Below are 16,481 nucleotides of genomic sequence, written 5' to 3'. Positions count from 1 at the left end.
CACCCCGCCCCGTCCCCCTCGCGCGTCACAGCCTGGGCGCGCCGCCGGCTCCCTGCGCAGGGCCTCACGGGACTGGTAGTTCGAGGCTGCCCCCGCGGTGCTTGCGGCCAGGGAGGGTAAACTGACTACAACTCCCAGAAGCAGCACGGCCTCAGCCGCGGGCCCTTCAGTTCCCAGGGCGACCCGACCCCTCGGGCGGAAGCGGCGGGATCCGACGGCCTTCGGCGGCCGGAGTGGGCGTCGCGGGAGTTTGCACCGTGGACTCGCGGTCGGCGCTGCCGCCTCTGCCCACCTCCTCCACACCCTGCTCTGGGCCGCCATGAAGGACTCGCTGGTGCTGCTGGGCCGCGTCCCGGCACACCCGGACTCCCGTTGCTGGTTCTTGGCCTGGAACCCCGCGGGAACCCTGCTGGCGTCGTGCGGTGGTGACCGTAGCGTCCGCATCTGGGGCACGGAAGGTCAGGCCCGGCCGCGCTGCACGACCCCTGCTGCCGAGGGTTCAGCGTGCGCGTAGCGTGGGTGCCGGGCTCAGGGAGTGCGCAGCCGTTGGGGCAAGCCGACCGGGAATGAGGTTACAGGCCAGAGGGAAGGAGGGAGAAGCCACCTTCAAGTTAGACGTTATCCACTCTGGGAAAGACTTTTTGGGCGAAGGAGTCGGCAAGTATTGGAAGCAAAAACGTCAGTAGGCTGGAACTGTTGAGGGAATTGTGATAGTTGCTGAGACCGGAAAAGGAGGAGAGAAGGGTGGTAGGAATGTAGCCTGCAGAGTAATTTGCGACCCAATGTGAAGTTTAAATTTTATCCTGAGGGCATTTGGGAGCCATTGACAGTTTTAAAATCAGAAAGGTGACTCCTCAGATTTGTTTTAGAAGGATGTCTGCAGAGGAAGTAGTCAGTTACAGCTTTCTGAAAGCATGTCGTTAAATACACCGATTAAGCCCAGCTTGGCTCCAGCTTGGCTCCAGTACTAATCCCCATTATCCAAGGGCATTGATAGTGCTTCTGCACCTTCTTGTGCACCCAGCTCCAGAGCTTGGCCTGTCCTTTGCTTTTAGGTGACAGCTGGATCTGCAAATCTGTCCTTTCTGAAGGCCACCAGCGCACTGTGCGGAAGGTGGCCTGGTCTCCCTGTGGCAATTACCTGGCCTCTGCCAGTTTCGATGCTACCACTTGCATTTGGAAAAAGAACCAGGATGACTTTGAGGTAACCAGGCTGGATGGGAGAAGGATTGTTGCCTTTTTGCTTCCCACGGCTGGTTCAGGGACCTGAGCCAACCTGGGCTAACTCAGCTGTACCTATGAAAAGAACGCCGAGGATCTTAGTTGCTTGATTCTTGTTCCTCTTCCCTTTTCACAGTGTGTAACTACTTTGGAGGGCCATGAAAATGAGGTCAAGTCAGTGGCCTGGGCCCCTTCCGGCAACCTCCTTGCCACCTGCAGCCGAGATAAGAGTGTGTGGGTCTGGGAAGGTGAGTCTAGATCCTTCCAGATGCAGTGGGGAGCCAGAGAACAGACATCCCCCCCTGTGTCCCTGACAGAGTCAGCTTGTGGGCTCCTTTCTTTTTTCCTCCCACAGTTGATGAAGAAGATGAGTATGAATGTGTCAGTGTCCTCAACTCTCATACACAGGATGTTAAGCATGTGGTTTGGCACCCAAGCCAGGAGGTAAGAGTGAGGTGAAGTTTCTTGGTGGGAAGGAATTTTGGTGTGGAGGGTTGTACCCAGCCTTCCTCTGCTGTTCAGCCTCAACCTGACTTTTATGGGGATCTGTGTCTGTGACCAAAAGACATTATTAATCCCTTTATAGAGATGGATCGCTGGGACTGTCCTAGCTGGGAGAGGTATTGGAACTATTGGCACGTCCTGAGCCACATAGACAAGCACTGTGTTTCGCGCCCCCCCCCCCCCCCCAGCTGTTAGCCTCTGCAAGCTATGATGACACAGTGAAGCTCTACCGGGAGGAAGAGGATGATTGGGTGTGCTGTGCCACCCTCGAAGGCCATGAATCCACTGTGTGGAGCTTAGCCTTTGACCCCAGTGGCCAGCGCTTGGCATCTTGCAGCGATGACCGTACTGTGCGTATCTGGCGCCAGTATCCACCGGACAACGAGCAAGGTGAGCGGCCGGTCAGAGAGCACAGGAGACTCCTCACGAGGTTCGCAGTCTGCTCAGGATCTAAGACACATAGACGAATCACAGCAGATTGCAGTAGAAAGGGGGATGTGCCACGAGAGGGCTGCCCAGCGAATGCTGGACAATCAGGGAAGGCTGTGTGGAAGAAGAGCCATTTCATCCGAACTGGAAAGTGTGTATAGGATTTTAACACAAGAAGAATTTAACAGGAGAAGAGACTTCTGGGTGAAAACAGAACAGCATGAGCAAAGGCATTGAAGGTGCAAGAGCCTAGATTTACGCCAGGAACCATGATTCCTTTAGATGGAGCATAGGGTGTAAAGGATCTGGGGAGTAATAAGGTGGGTCGGGTGGCTGGTTGGGTTGGTTGGTGGCCTTAAAAGGCAGGCTAACTAGTCAGACATAGTCTGCAGCAAAAAGTTTTTAAAGAGCAGGACCTTTCCTTCTCAGAATTCTGCTGTAAAAATCCCTGTGTAGCCACAGTATGTAAGGCAGATCAGTACGGATGGGGACTGAGGAACAAAATGAGGCCTCCTGATTGAAGCGGGGGGTGAGGGAGGGCAGTTGAGGAGCTCCTCCCCTAAGGTACCCAGGACACAGACATGTCTGAGGCTCAAGAGAAGTCTGTTGTGCAGGGGTGGCATGCAGCGGCTCTGACCCCAGCTGGAAATGTATCTGCACTTTGTCGGGCTTCCACTCCAGGACCATTTACGACGTTGCTTGGTAAGACCTCCATCCCCACACCCACCCATTTGGAGAAATCTTAGAGAAGACAAAACCCCGTGCTTCTCTCTACCACCTTTGGGAGTACATGGACATAGAAAGCAAGCCACCCTCATTTCTTCCGACCAGGCCGACTGTCTACCGTGCTGGCCTAGGGCCGCTGGCCTGAGGTTCACAGGAGCAGGGAACAGACTTACAGACCCAGGCCTGTACCTACTTTAAGATCACAGGCGGTGAGGGCAGCACCAGCCTTGTGCTGGGGAGGGAGGGGGGGTCACACAGCCTCATACATCCAGAAATATTCTTGAAATTGGATTCATGGGTGCGGTTTTTATGGTTTGGTAACCCTGACTCTACCCTTATGGAGTCCAGAAAAGCCATACCATTCATACAGGAGAGTGGTCAGAGGGCAGTCCTAGGAATCTGTCCGGAGGAAATAATCCTAAACGATGAAAATAGTTGATGTGCATCTAAGCTTTACTTATATTAGCAAACGTTTGGGAATGACGAAAGTGACCTTAGGAGAAGTGTGGTAAAATTCAGCGGCCTATTACTGTTTAAAGAAATAGTTAAGAATGACTTGCAATAAGGGAAGCTGCTTATGCTAAGTGAGAAAAGTGCAGTTCAGAATCTTGGAGTTTTTTGGGTTGCCTGGGGAAACCTAACCTAGATGGCAGCCCTTGAAGAATTAGGGGGTGATGTTTGTGGCTGTGTGTTAGGGAAGCTTCTCAATAATAGACTTTGAGCTGAGGCCTGCAGTTTGGGAAGAGCTGCCCAAGGACTGCAGAACCAATCTCTTTTGCCTTATCTGCCAGGTTGGGGAGGGAGGAGCTGCCTGCATACCCACTGATGCCCATGTTCCTGCTAGGTGTCAGCTGACAGGGGCCCTGGCTACAGCTTGTGGGGATGATGCCATCCGTGTGTTTGAGGAGGATCCCAGCTCAGATCCACAGCAGCCCACCTTCTCCCTGACAGCCCACTTGCCTCAGGCCCATTCCCAGGATGTCAACTGTGTGGCCTGGAACCCTAAGGAGCAGGGGCTCCTGGCCTCCTGCAGCGATGACGGGGAGGTGGCCTTCTGGAAGTATCAGCGACCAGAAGGCATCTGAGCCACCTTGACTTTGGACAGAATCATGGTTCCCCAGAAAATGTCTTAAGACTTTCCCAGCCCCAAGAGGACCTGGAAGGAGCATCCTTGACCTTCATCTTAACTTGGCTCTCTTCCATTCAGACTTGGGTAGAAGTGCGGAGCCACAGAAACACTCACTCTCCCCCCCCCCCCCCTTTGACACGGGGCCCTTCATAAAGAGCTACAGAACATCAGTGCGTCGTGGTTATGCCACAGATTTTGCCTGCTTCAGGGCACAGTGTTCAATTTTGAGGGGTGAATATAGTATTTATAGTCACCATATCTCTGTGTAGAAGGGGTACATCTTAGGCTTTTCGGAAATTGGAAGCTTTATAGAAATAGGTCATCTGAGTCCCAAGTCCTCTTTCATAAGGACATTCACAACTTAAAAGAATTCCATGGTGAGTCCTTTTCAGAAATAAGTCCTACCTTCCTGATTTCTGGGTAAATTCTTACATTTAAGACATTCAATCAGTATTGAAGGAAATTTTTTAACGTAGGCTGGCTTAGAGTAAGACATGCTTCTGCTTTCCCTTAGAAACTTGTGTATCTTCTGTGCCATCATGCTGTGGTGGCAACTGGAAATGCTGAAAAATAAATGGGGAAGGGTGTGAAGCCTAAGAGGGAGTTATTACTGGCTACAGGCCATACATTCTCAGTGGGGCTGAAAATCAGTTCTTGGGTAGGGGGCAAAAAAATCGTAGAGACCATAATTAGTGGCTCTCTAATGAACCACTAGTATTAAATTTTCATGCTATGGGCAAATAGAAAAAAGACCTATAGTAAGGCTCATTAGGGGCATGATAATGAAAAAAGGTAGAGAATCACTCCTTAAGCTATCACTTTGATCTCATTCAAATTGTCTTCTGGAAGTCCCTTCCAAATGGGTTTTGACTTGAGGACTGTCCCCAAAACTACAGCCTTCACCGGCTACCACAGAAATCACCACCTTAGATTTTGAAAAGACAGCTGAGGGGGTGCCTAGTGCAGTGGCTCTCAGAGGGTGGTCCCAAGAGCCTCTTAGGGGACCTGTGTGGTCAGCTGTGGCAGGAGTCAAAGCAGCGGCACCCCATACTAGTGGTCAGTCTTCACTGCCTTGCCCTCACCTCGCTTAGAAATGTCCTGGATAGAACCAATTAAAAACTGTGTTAAATCTTGACCTTGAGAACACAGCTAACATGCTGACAGTGGGAAGCAGGATAAAGCCCTTGCGCCGCACACTCAACTAAGACTGTCTTGACGAAAAGCAGTTGTGTAAGCTGAACTGTCCTCGTGGCCCCATCTTGAAAAAACTAGCAAATTATGTTACTTAAACTTGGCTTATCTGGCAGACTTTTTCTGGGAAATGGATGGAGTGAGCCTTTCACTTCAAGGGAAACTCGTAGCGTTGCTAATGAAAAAATAAAGCTCTCAAGCAAAAAATAGAATTTTCAAAAACTTTTATTGCCACCATGAGCTTGACGTCTTCCCTAGGCTTAGACTTTTCTGATGAGATTGGTGGTATCAACAGATTTGGAAGATATGCCTAAATCAGTGAACCAACATTTTCCAAATATCTAATGCATGATATTACAAAATCTTTCACGGTTAAGAAATTTATTAAAAGGGTAAGACCAAATAAAAATCTTTAAAAAGTGGGGGGGAGGGCACCTCGGTGACTCAGTAGTTAAACATCTGCCTTCTGCTCAGGTCATGATCCCAGGGTCCTGGAACGGAGCCCCGCATCGTGCTTCTTGTTCAGCAGGGAGTCTGCTTCTCCCTCTCCTGTCCCTCCCCCTGCTTGTGCTCTCTTTTTCGAATAAAGTTGTAAAAAGTGTAAGACCAGTGGGTTTTTTAAGATTTTAGAGAGAGAGCATGAGTGGGAGGGACAGAGGGAGAGAATCTCAAGCAGAACCCAACATGGAGCTCTATCTCACAACCCTGATCACGACCTGAACTGAAACCAAGTCAGATGCCTAAGTGACTGCACCACCCAGGTCCCCCCAAGATGAGTGGTTTTAACTGAAGCTTATTATTTGATGAGGTTTCAGATTCTGCATTGCCTTTAAAAAAAACTATCACTTGTGGAGTCTCAGTGTAATATCAAATAGCTAATCACCCGAAAAGGCTTTAAAAACCCTTTTCTGGGGGCACCTGGGTAGCTCGGTTGGGCGTCTGCCTTTGGCTCAGGTCATGATCCCAGGGTTCTGGGATCGAGCCCCGAGTTGGGCTCCCTGCCCGTGGGGAAGCCTGCTTCTCCCTCTCCTCCCTCTGCTGCTCCCCCTGCTTGTGCTCTCAACTGAATAAACAAAATCTTTAAAAAAAATTATTTTTAAATGCATTGTTTTGTTTTAATCCTTAGTATAGTAAACATCAATAGATAAAACCAATATGATAAAATATCTTTGAGGTTCTTAATTTTTTGGCATGTAAAAGGTGTCCTAAGATCCTATTACTTGAAAACTGCTGACCTAGAGAAACGCTTGAAAATCATCTCCCAATTTTATGCACATTTATTCCTAAATAACAGAAGGCAAGAATCTGAAGAGGAAAATTTGTAAATCTAGATCACAGAATTGGGAAAAGTTTTCAATTATCAATAGTCGCTCCTCGGATAGACCTCATTGGCTACGATACTGCCACTGAGCGAAGAATTGGTTTACCAAGACTGGGCCACACCCAGCTTGTGCATTTTAATCCCCTTTCTGGTACTGCCTCCTTATGGGAGGGGACACTGCAGATCTTGAGAGACTCAAGTTCAGTGTTAGTTCCTAACAGTGCTGATATCTGGGTAAAAAGAGAGGTGGGAGACAAGGGCATAAATCTGACAGCTATCTTTTTTGTTTTTTAAAGATTTTATTTGACAGAGACACAGCGAGAGAGGGAACACAAGCAGGGGGAGTGGGAGAGGGAGAAGCAGGCTTCCCGCCAAGCAGGGAGCCCGATGTGGGGCTCGATCCCAGGACCCTGGGATCACGACCTGAACCGAAGGCAGACGCTTAACTACTGAGCCACCCAGGTGCCCCAATCTGACAGCTATCTAACTTTGTTCCCTTCTCTACACTGACTGGAAAGGCTGCAGGTGACAGCCCAACTAAAGAGCAGCCTTGTCCTCTAGAAGTATTCGTTATAAGCAAGTACTCATAAGCAAGTTGGTGGCTAAAAAAAAACAAATGTTTTTGGCCAAAGCCTTAGGTAGAGAAAAGAAACTAATTTGGAAATACTGCAAAGACAAATGATTTTTCCAAGTTACTTTATGAGACTGTTTGACAAAAGGAACTACACAGAACATGCCTAAAAATGCTGTACATAGTTTATGCTTGACAGCATACAGGACACCTGCAGACACTGGATCCCAAGTCTAGACAGCAAGGCAGTAGGAGGGCCAAGTAGTAGAAGGGGGCTAGGACAGCACCCGCACTGACTGGCCAGATCTCACCAACAGACCTGGTCCCCACGTAACTGTACATGTTCCTGATTCAGGTGCAATTCTTCTCTCCTATTTGTAAGAGTAAGTGCCTCTGGACTCAGTCTGAGTCACTGTCTGTCTCCGCTTCCTTCACGTCCACACTGAATTTGTATTCCTGGTCACATCCCATGTAAGCATCACTCATGAAATACAGGGTGTAATTGTGGGCACCAGTGGCTGGGGCCACAAAGTCAAGCTTCACCTAGAGAAAGCAGGCAGAAGTCAGAGTGAGCACGGACATAAGAAGAAGAATTCACACCCTGACGCCATCTCAGAACAAATCCTGGGTCCGGTGTTCAGGCAGAAATCAGGTTGAGCACGAACACAGGAGGAAGAATTCTCACCCTGACCCCATCTCAGAACAAATCCTGGGGCCAGTGTTCACTCACCTTGGCCTTCTGCTGCAGGGTCAGCCTCTTGATGGAGATGAGGCTATTGGACTTGGCATCGCCGATCACCACCCACCAGCCCTCTTCACGTTTCTGCAGTGACCAAAAGCCAAGAATTTCAGCATGTAGAAAGTGATGGCCACGAGACCATGAGAATAGTTATAAGAGTAGGGAAACAAAAACCAGATAGAAAGCTTTCTAAAATTTCGTCCTGGAGGTGCCTGGGCTGCTCAGTTAAGTGGCCAAATCTTTTTTTTTTTTTTTTTTTTAAAGATTTTATTTATTTATTTGACAGAGAGAGAGATAACGAGAGAGAGAACACAAGCAGGGGGAGTGGGAGAGGGAGAAGCAGGCTTCCCGCAGAGCAAGGAGCCCGATGCGGGGCTCAATCCCAGGACCCTGGGATCATGACCTGAGCCGAAGGCAGACGCTTAACGACTGAGCCACCCAGGCGCCCCTAAGTGGCCAACTCTTAATCGCAGCTCAGGTCATGATCTCAGGGTCAAGGGATCGAGACTCATGTCCGTTGGGCTCCTCACTCAGCAGGGAGTCTGCCTGAGATGCTCTCTCTCCCTCTGCCCCTCCCCTGCCAGCATACATGCTCTCTCTAAAATACATAAATAAGGGCACCTGGGTGGCTCAGTCGGGTGTCTGCCTTCAGCTCGGGTCATGATCCTGGGGTCCTGGGATCGAGTCCTGCACTGGACACCCTGCTCAGCGGGGAGTCTGCTTCTCCCTCTCCCTTTGCACCTCCCCCTCGCTCTAGCTCACGCCCTCTCTTCAAAATAAAATCTTTAAAAAAAATACATCTTTTAGAAAACGAAATAAAGGGGCACCCAGGTGGCTTAGTCATTAAGCGTCTGCCTTCGGCTCAGGTCATGGTCCCAGGGTCCTGGGATCGAGCCCCGCATCAGGCTCCCTGCTCGGCGGGAAGCCTGCTTCTCCCTCTCCCACTCCCCCTGCTTGTGTTCCCTCTCTCGCTGTGTCTCTCTCTGTCAAATAAATAAATAAAATCTTTAAAAAAAAAAGAAAATAGGGCGCCTGGGTGGCTCAGTTGGTTAAGCGACTGCCTTCGGCTCAGGTCATGATCCTGGAGTCCCGGGATCGAGTCCCGCATCGGGCTCCCTGCTCAGCAGGGAGTCTGCTTCTCCCTCTGACCTTCCTCCTCCTCATGCTCTCTGTCTCTCATTCTCTCTCTCAAATAAATAAAATCTTTAAAAAAAAAAGAAAATAAAATACAATTTCCTCCTAAAAGACAATTTAGTATAACTAAGATTTTGAAACTGTCAAAACATATCTCAAATGAACCTGTTTTTAAGTAATGAACTCATTGTTGGTTCTGGCTCATTTCCTTATTTATTCCAAAATACTTTCTCCTGACATTCAGTGCTTGCCAATGAAGCCAAGATTCCGCCATTAGAGATGTAGTCTTTGGGGCCTGGCAGCTGAGTTCCTCAGAAACCCTTTTCAATAAAAAGCACCTGTGCCAGATAAGCAACACATGCTGCCCTGGACACGAGCCTGCCAGTGGGCAGGATCCAGAGCAGACCATCCCCGTCAGAAAGTCCAAGTATTCCAGTTTAAAGCGCTCTTTCCCCAGAGCCTATTAAACCACTAGTCTGTAAAACGAAACATTACAGTGTATCTGGTTTCTGCTTTCAGTCTTCAATTATTCTCTAATATAAGGGATCAGATTTTCTTTCTGGTGGTAAAGAACCAAGTAACTGGACACAGAGTTAAATGGCAGTGAGAAAGGAAGAGAAATACCAACTAGAAAAGCCCAACTATCCCGGAGCCATTTAAAGAAAATTCCTCTTAACAATCCTAGAGATTGACAATACTATATTGTCACAATGACCAGTCACCTGAATTGTCTTCAAGCAAAAACAACAATGACAAAACCACCCACGGCCCCAATATTAATTCTTGGCCTTGTGTCTTGTCATTACCCTAAATTTCCCTCCCCCGGTGACAATGTACCCTTGAAATCTGAACACTAGCCAATGGATAAGGCCTCCAGAAGAAACCTCATGCTGCTACTTAAAAATGGGAGTTCATCTGAGACACCTTTCGACGGTTTTAAAGTCTTAGTTATATCAAACTGTCTTTCTGGAGGAGATTTCAGGAAGCTTTCTATCTGGTCTTTACTGCCATCCTGCTACCAGGACCCACCTGCGGAAAGAGAGGCGCGATCACGGGGCCTGTGACTTCCTCCTCACGCTCCAGCTGCACCAGCACCACCACTGGCCCGCCGCTGTGGGGGAGAAGAGCAGGGCAGCGCCTCAGCACCGTGGCAGGGGGCTCGGAGCGCACCATCCCGCTGGGCCCAGCGGGGACCCTGGGGCAGGGCGCCTGGCCGGCCCGCGCTCACCTGCGGATGCCATCCTTATCCACCACTTCGTAAGAAAGCTCGATGTTCGGGTAGCGGTTGCAGAAGCGGGCCACGTCGGCTATCTGGCTGTCAGACAGCTGAAGCAGTGCGTTTCGTTCTTCGTCTTCCATCTCCATGATGTCAAAAACGCTCTCCACTCCCTGCAGGGGGCATTCGGAGGTCAGGGAAGGAGAACTCATACTAACAGCAAATGAAACCCGGCTCCAAACAGCTGCTAATTTTACTTCCTATGCTATCAGATCATCTAAAGACGTGGCTTCAGAAAGAACACAGCCCGCAACTGTACAACCACCGGACTCTCTAGTATTTCAGTACGCAACACCCTCAGAGACACTCAGAGAAACTCCAACTCCCCCCAACCGTGACTCACCTCCGACAACCCCTTCAACTGCCCCCACCTCCCAGGACACTTGGCTCAGCCACCCAACCGTCCAGGTCCAGGCCCAGCTCACCTTATCTGTGCACCGTTTAATATGCTCTGACGTGAAGTGTGGCAACTGTTTCAGGTAGGAGTCCTTGGACCACATGGCTTGGGTGACCATCTGGGCCAGCTCCATCGCTGCCAGGGCAGGGCTAAGCCACCCGTTGCTGGAAAGGACGTCCACACAGGCCTGGATGAGCCGGATTGCCTGAACAGGGGTAGGAGTGCAAGAGAAGGCAGGCTTGGAACTGCTACTTCATAGGCCACCCCTGGCCCCTCCACTCCACACCCATACGGGCACCCACACCTACCTTGCTGAGGATTTCCTCCGTATCCGACTGCAGCTCAGCGCTCAGCTGCATGCGGGACAGGTGAGCCTGCAGAAGCAGGTTGGTCTTGACGTGCGGGTCATTGAACTTCGGGTTATTCAGCTTATGGGGGACCTTCTGAGCCAACTGGAGGGGAAAGAAAAACAACTGGTGATGAACACATGGCCCTGCCCGAAAACAGCTCTGGGGCCCAAAGGACCACCTGCCCCATGCTCACAACCCTTCAAAACAGAGACGTGTGGGTGATGTGCTGGGGTCTTCCTGTGGTGACAAGGACACCATGTGCTCTGGGCACAGAGGCCAACTTTCAACTCCAAAGAGGTTGTCCTGAACCCAAGATGTCCTCACCTGCCGCAGGAGGTTATCTTCATGGTGCCGGATGGGAATGTTCTCATACTCCGCCGCATTGGAGATGATCTCAATAAGCCCTCGCACTTTGGTCTTGGCATTCAGGGACATGCTGAAGAGCTCTGACAGCCAAAGAGAAGGAGGAAGGGGAGGAGTCAGAAAAGAAAGAGGGAGGAGAGTTAATTGCCTAAGCTACCCTACCCCTGCACTACCCCACGATCCATCCCTCTGACCCACACAAAGGGCACCGGAAGGCCTGGGCTCGCTCATCCCAGTGGGCTGCAGGCCCCTGCAGAGACTTCTTTAGCTTGGGCTCCCCAGACAGCATCCCCTGCCGGCCCCTCACCAATGGTGGTGTAGTTGATGTAATAGTAAGCAGCGATCATGCCCAGGTTCAGGGGTGCCACATCCATCTCGTCCTCAATGCTGATGCACTTGGACTGCTCCAAGTCACTCAGGGTCTGCTCCACGAGCTCGGACAAGTGGTCAGACAGGTGGCGATGGGAGATGCCTGTGAAGGTGAGAGAAGTAGGGCGTCACTAGGAGATGGCCGGCAAGGGCTAGGAGAACCACAAAAGGACACTGTGCACCCCAGAGCCCACTGACCCTGCAGGTTGTAGTAATTGGGGTTCTGGGTCATGCGGCGGTACAGAAAGGTCCAGGTCAGGTAGTCCACAGCATCCTGCTTGTTCTCTATGGTCTTGGTGACAATCTCGGCATTGAAGTGGTCGTGCATACAATGATCCAGATGGGACTCTACTGGCAATGGCTCATACAGGAACTTTTTGAAGAAATCCTGCGGATTGGAGAAGGAGAGATAGTAATAAAGAGTCAGTGACAACATGGTCACAAAGGAGGGCCAAGGGCAAACCAACAGGGAATGGCCCTTGCGCAACAGACACAGCTAATACAACAACGGAAAAAACCACTGTACCGACAAGGTGAACTGGGTCTGCACCTGGAAGGTTGGGTGCGTAAGAAGAATGCTGGGTGTCTGTGTAAGTGGAATGTGGGGTGTGTATGCCTGTTCCCACCAGCATCCCTGGTTATTCTTACAATGGGAACAGGGATATAGAAGGTCATGCAGGCCTAACAGTACCTGAAGAACCAGCCAGAAGGTAAGGACCTCAACACATGCAGTCAACAGCAGCAACAAAAACAGAGGGCTACAAAATTCCATGTGAGGCTTATTACAAAAGCAATGTGGAAAATAAAAGAAACAAAATTTGATAGAAAGAATGTAAACAAGGAAAGACAACTATTAAAAACGCTACTGTGAGGCCCAGGATCTCAAGAGGGTGCCCGAGGCCAGGACTGACCTTTTTGGAGCCCTGGCACATGATAACACAGCGGCCCTCGTCATCCTGCAAAGGGCGGTTGGCATGCCCCACCATCTGAAGCACGTCGTAGATGGGGTAATCCACATACCTGGTGACAGAAGAGAGAAAAGGTGACGAAGATGCATCAATACAGAGACCACAGTCAGGAGGCGCGGACTCCCTCGATGTCAAAGAATAAAATGCGAATATGGGAGACAGTGGCAAATTACAGCTAACCCCTGTGGTTAGGACTACTTGTGCTCAGGTACTAGTGTCCCTTGTTTATCTCTAGATCACTGCAGTTTTCAAGTGTAAGAGTTGGGACTTTGCTGCTCAGGGTCCCTGAACCAAAGTTAAACCCAGCGAATACCCAAAGCGAGTAACTCCCTAATAAAGGATCAAATATGTAAGTCAAGCTTCCCAAACAACTGCGTATTTCATGAGTTAGCAAATCACCTGACTTAAATCTAAACCTAAAAGGAATTTCAGACATTAAAGATAAGCCATAAGTAACATTCGTTTCAGGAAAAAAAAAAAAAGATCTACATTTTGAGAAAAAAAAATATTAAGAATTAAATCATTCAAGGGGGGGGGCGCCTGGGTGGCTCAGTTGGTTAAGCGACTGCCTTCGGCTCAGGTCATGATCCTGGAGTCCTGGGATCGAGTCCCGCATCGGGCTCCCTGCTTGGCGGGGAGTCTGCTTCTCCCTCTGACCCTCCTCCCTCTCATGCTCTGTGTCTCTCATTCTCTCTGTCTCAAATAAATAAATAAAATCTTTAAAAAATAAATAAATAAATAAATCATTCAAGGGGCGCCTGGGTGGCTGAGTCAGTTAAGCGTCTGCCTTCGGCTCAGGTCATGATCTCAGGGTCCTGGGATCAAGCCCCGCATCGGGCTCCCTGCTCATCGAGGAGCCTGCTTCTCCCTCTGCCTGCAGCTCCTCCTGCTTGTACTCTCTCAAATAAATAAATAAAATCTTAAAAAAAAGAAAGAAATCATTCAGGCTTTTTCTGAGAAAAACCAAACCTTTTCCTGGTTCTCCAACTTGCTGAAATACGACAGACTAACCACAGAAGCAAAAGTGAGTGTAGGTCCTAAGACTAAAAACTCTCAGACACCTGGCTATGGGGGAATCTCAGCTGGCTGTTTATCTCCCTTAACACGTTTCCTTCATCATTTCTGGATCTGCAGATGTTACATTCATTTTAGGAAGATTCCCATTAACGCAGAGCATAGTGAGACTCACGCATGAATCTTGCCATTGTAGTACTGGGTGTCCATGATGATCACCAGGTGGGCAGCCACATTCATGCCCCAGCAGAGACTCCGAGAAGCTACCACCACCTGGATGGCCCCTGAGCGGCAGAGGGGAGAAGACGACTGAGTGCAGGGCTCCCTGGGAGGATTTGTCTCCTGAGCAGGAGGAGGGCAGGAGGGGCTTATCTCGTGCTACATTTCAGAACTCACAGCAAAGCTTGCTGGGAAAGAGCCCTAATAATGACAAAGGGCTAACACAATACCGTAAGAGGTCGCTCCATGCTGCTAACGCCCTGCTCGGGAGATTATGCTATAGGAAATGGGGTAATCCTGGAACAGAATCCCCAGCCCAGGGAAAGCTAGGCTTAGCTGTCTGCCTGACAGACTGGCCTTGCTGATCGGGAAGAGCTAACGCCGCCTCAGTCATGGGCTGGCTCAGTACACAGCAGCAAAACTGAGCCGTGAGGGACAGATTTGAGCATCAGAGAGCGCCAGTAACTGCGGCAGGAGCGGCTCCACCGAACAGTGTCCGTGCACCGCCACAGGTCAAGGAGGGACGGCAGCACACAGGCCACCCAGATGAGACTCACAGTTCTAGCATTTACTACACCTCTAAGTCTAACAGCCTTGTGAGCGTGCTATCCGTGGAAAACCAGGTCTACTGGTCAAAGGTCCTGGTCGAGAAAACCAGGTTCTTAAGTCATATCACCTTACGTGCCTGCCTGTCTCCTCATCTAGCAAGCAGACGTGATATTCTACCCACGTCACAAGGTTACTGAGAAGATCAAATGAGGTGAGACAAAACATAATCAGAAAAGTATTTTGAAGATGATTAGTGTGCTGGAAGGAAGCATCACCCACATCCCATCGCCTGTGATACTCTTCGACAGAACCTCCCTCTGGGCCACAAGACTTTTCACCTGAGCTGAAGAGCTGTTCCACCAGGCGTCGCTCCATGGGGCTGAGGCCCTCGTGCAGGTAGCCCACCCCATTTAGCAGTGTTTCCTTGAGCGTGCTGTCACTTAGCTTCTCCAGGTATGGGATCAGATCCTTCTCGGTGCAGTGCAAGAACCTAGGTGGCAGGGGCACGGATTCAGCTCAGAGCACTTCCAGTCCCTGGCAAGGCCCTTCCAACCATGCCGTCAGCCGGCCCCTAGCCCAATGGGGCTGACGCCCACCCTCATAAGCAGAATGCCCCTCAGGGTGAGCCCACCTCAGTGACCCAACTCCCCCCTCCCACCCCGTCCCCACCCTGCTCCACCTCTGCCGCTGGATGTCCGCCGCACACGTGGTGAGGATGTCGATGGCAGTGAGGCGGGTCTGCTTTCGGGATGGAACAAAAACAATGACCGGCTTCTTGGGAGAGTGTTTGGTGATAGCGTGGTACACAGGCTTGGCCATGGAGAGCAGGCGGGTTTGTGTGTGGCTGATGTTGAAGCCCTGGAGATCGAGGGAAAGAGACAGGAGTGAGAGCTCGTCCTCCGGCACGAGGCCACGCGGCAGCAGGGAGAGCGGGGAGAGCGGGCCCCACCTGGATGTGCAGCTCCAAGGGCACGGGGCGCACGTTCGGGTGGAAGTTGAAAGTAGAGGTGGCGCTGCACCCCAGCCAGTGGGCCACGTCCTTAGCGTTCGAGAGCGACGAGCTAAGTGCCACAATGCGAATGGGTCGCTCAATCTGGGAGGAGATGTAGCGCATCCGGGAGCAGATCACTTCTAAGACAGGCTGGGACATTGCGGGGGGGGGGGGGGGTCACTCCAGGCCCAGGCACCCCATCCCCAGCCTGCACCCTGAGTTAGCCTTTCCATCCGGCCCAACCACCTCGAAATGACTGCCTAACTCTTCCTTCTAATTAGAAGCTCTCCTATCTTTGGTTCCACCTCCTCCATGGCAGCCAGTCTCCACTAAACAATGCTCTTTACTAAGAGTACTACCAAAAAAGTCTCACACTGTCCCTTTGGAATAAAGTGACAAGCAGAACCCTCTTGGAAGAAGAAGTACCTTGTCTCTGGCCTCAGACCCAAACATAAGTCCCAATGCCAAGGCCACTCAGCCAATCACAGCCCCTCTCCTGTGCTTCAAGGTCAAGCCATACCCCGTTCTCGCCCCCGATAAGGTGGACTTCATCCACCACGAAGAGGTTGATGTTCTGGACATTCTTGCGCTGCTTCCACCGCCGAGAAAGGATGTCCCACTTCTCAGGGGTGCTGATGATGATATTGCCCTTGCCTAGAAGCTTCAGGTCTGTGCTAGTCTCCCCCGTCAGGAGCACCACCTTCTTGTTGAGCCTGTCCTGGAACTTCTCATACCAGTCCATGTACACCTGGCATGCAGGAAGGGCAGAAAAACATCAGGCCAGGCCTCGTTTCATTTTTAACGAGACAAGCCTGAGAAGCCACAGAGACTTGTTGATCTGTACATCTCCAACTACTTTACAATCCCACATTAACCTTTAAGGGATGGTAGCATCTTCCTTCAGGACACAAACTGAGGACATCAACAAAAGAAAACGGAGTCTTGCCACCACTGACCCTGCAAATTTCAAGGGCTTAGAGAATTCTGATCTGGGCTCAGAGGAAAAGAGCTTCCGGCCAA

General features: G+C 50.5%; 2 protein-coding genes and 1 non-coding gene across 4 annotated transcripts in view; 1 reads left to right on the top strand and 2 right to left on the bottom strand.

Annotated features, from left to right (window-relative positions):
* Positions 1-140: 140 nt before the first annotated feature.
* Positions 141-6,102, top strand: CIAO1 (cytosolic iron-sulfur assembly component 1). 2 transcript variants are annotated; one of them, XM_064572170.1, is made up of 7 exons: positions 141-458; positions 1,056-1,204; positions 1,358-1,469; positions 1,577-1,665; positions 1,914-2,115; positions 2,769-2,856; positions 3,725-6,102. In XM_064572170.1, the coding sequence occupies exons 1-7, from the start codon at positions 320-322 to the stop codon at positions 3,963-3,965; spliced, it is 1,020 nt and encodes a 339-aa protein (XP_064428240.1). In that variant the 5' UTR covers positions 141-319; the 3' UTR covers positions 3,966-6,102. The 2 variants fall into 2 exon arrangements, with proteins under 2 accessions (XP_064428240.1, XP_064428241.1); XM_064572171.1 differs by having other exon boundaries at positions 3,672-3,868.
* Positions 6,103-6,482: 380 nt separating this feature from the next.
* On the bottom strand, positions 6,483-6,618 carry LOC123852269 (U4 spliceosomal RNA). Its single transcript, XR_006792854.1, has one exon. It is a non-coding gene; the product is annotated as a U4 spliceosomal RNA (small nuclear RNA).
* A 580-nt stretch (positions 6,619-7,198) lies between these two features.
* SNRNP200 (small nuclear ribonucleoprotein U5 subunit 200) overlaps positions 7,199-16,481 on the bottom strand; it is a 31,403-nt gene continuing 22,120 nt past the window's right edge. The window contains exons 31-45 of the mRNA XM_045884496.3: positions 15,982-16,209; positions 15,420-15,611; positions 15,150-15,328; positions 14,809-14,960; positions 13,878-13,986; positions 12,632-12,740; positions 11,919-12,108; positions 11,659-11,823; positions 11,313-11,434; positions 10,947-11,090; positions 10,667-10,843; positions 10,194-10,354; positions 9,995-10,076; positions 7,823-7,915; positions 7,199-7,635 (exon numbers count right to left, since the gene is read on the bottom strand). Of these exons, the coding sequence (XP_045740452.1) occupies positions 7,492-7,635; positions 7,823-7,915; positions 9,995-10,076; positions 10,194-10,354; positions 10,667-10,843; positions 10,947-11,090; positions 11,313-11,434; positions 11,659-11,823; positions 11,919-12,108; positions 12,632-12,740; positions 13,878-13,986; positions 14,809-14,960; positions 15,150-15,328; positions 15,420-15,611; positions 15,982-16,209 (2,247 nt within the window). The 3' untranslated portion in view covers positions 7,199-7,491. The remainder of the gene's footprint in view (positions 7,636-7,822; positions 7,916-9,994; positions 10,077-10,193; positions 10,355-10,666; positions 10,844-10,946; positions 11,091-11,312; positions 11,435-11,658; positions 11,824-11,918; positions 12,109-12,631; positions 12,741-13,877; positions 13,987-14,808; positions 14,961-15,149; positions 15,329-15,419; positions 15,612-15,981; positions 16,210-16,481) is intronic.

The sequence above is a fragment of the Mirounga angustirostris genome, unplaced genomic scaffold (genome assembly GCF_029215605.1).
Source record: "Mirounga angustirostris isolate CCGP_5_RB_7025 unplaced genomic scaffold, mMirAng1.0.hap1 SCAF_10, whole genome shotgun sequence".
Classification (NCBI taxonomy): domain Eukaryota; kingdom Metazoa; phylum Chordata; class Mammalia; order Carnivora; family Phocidae; genus Mirounga; species Mirounga angustirostris.
This window is presented reverse-complemented; position numbering and strand designations above follow the sequence as displayed.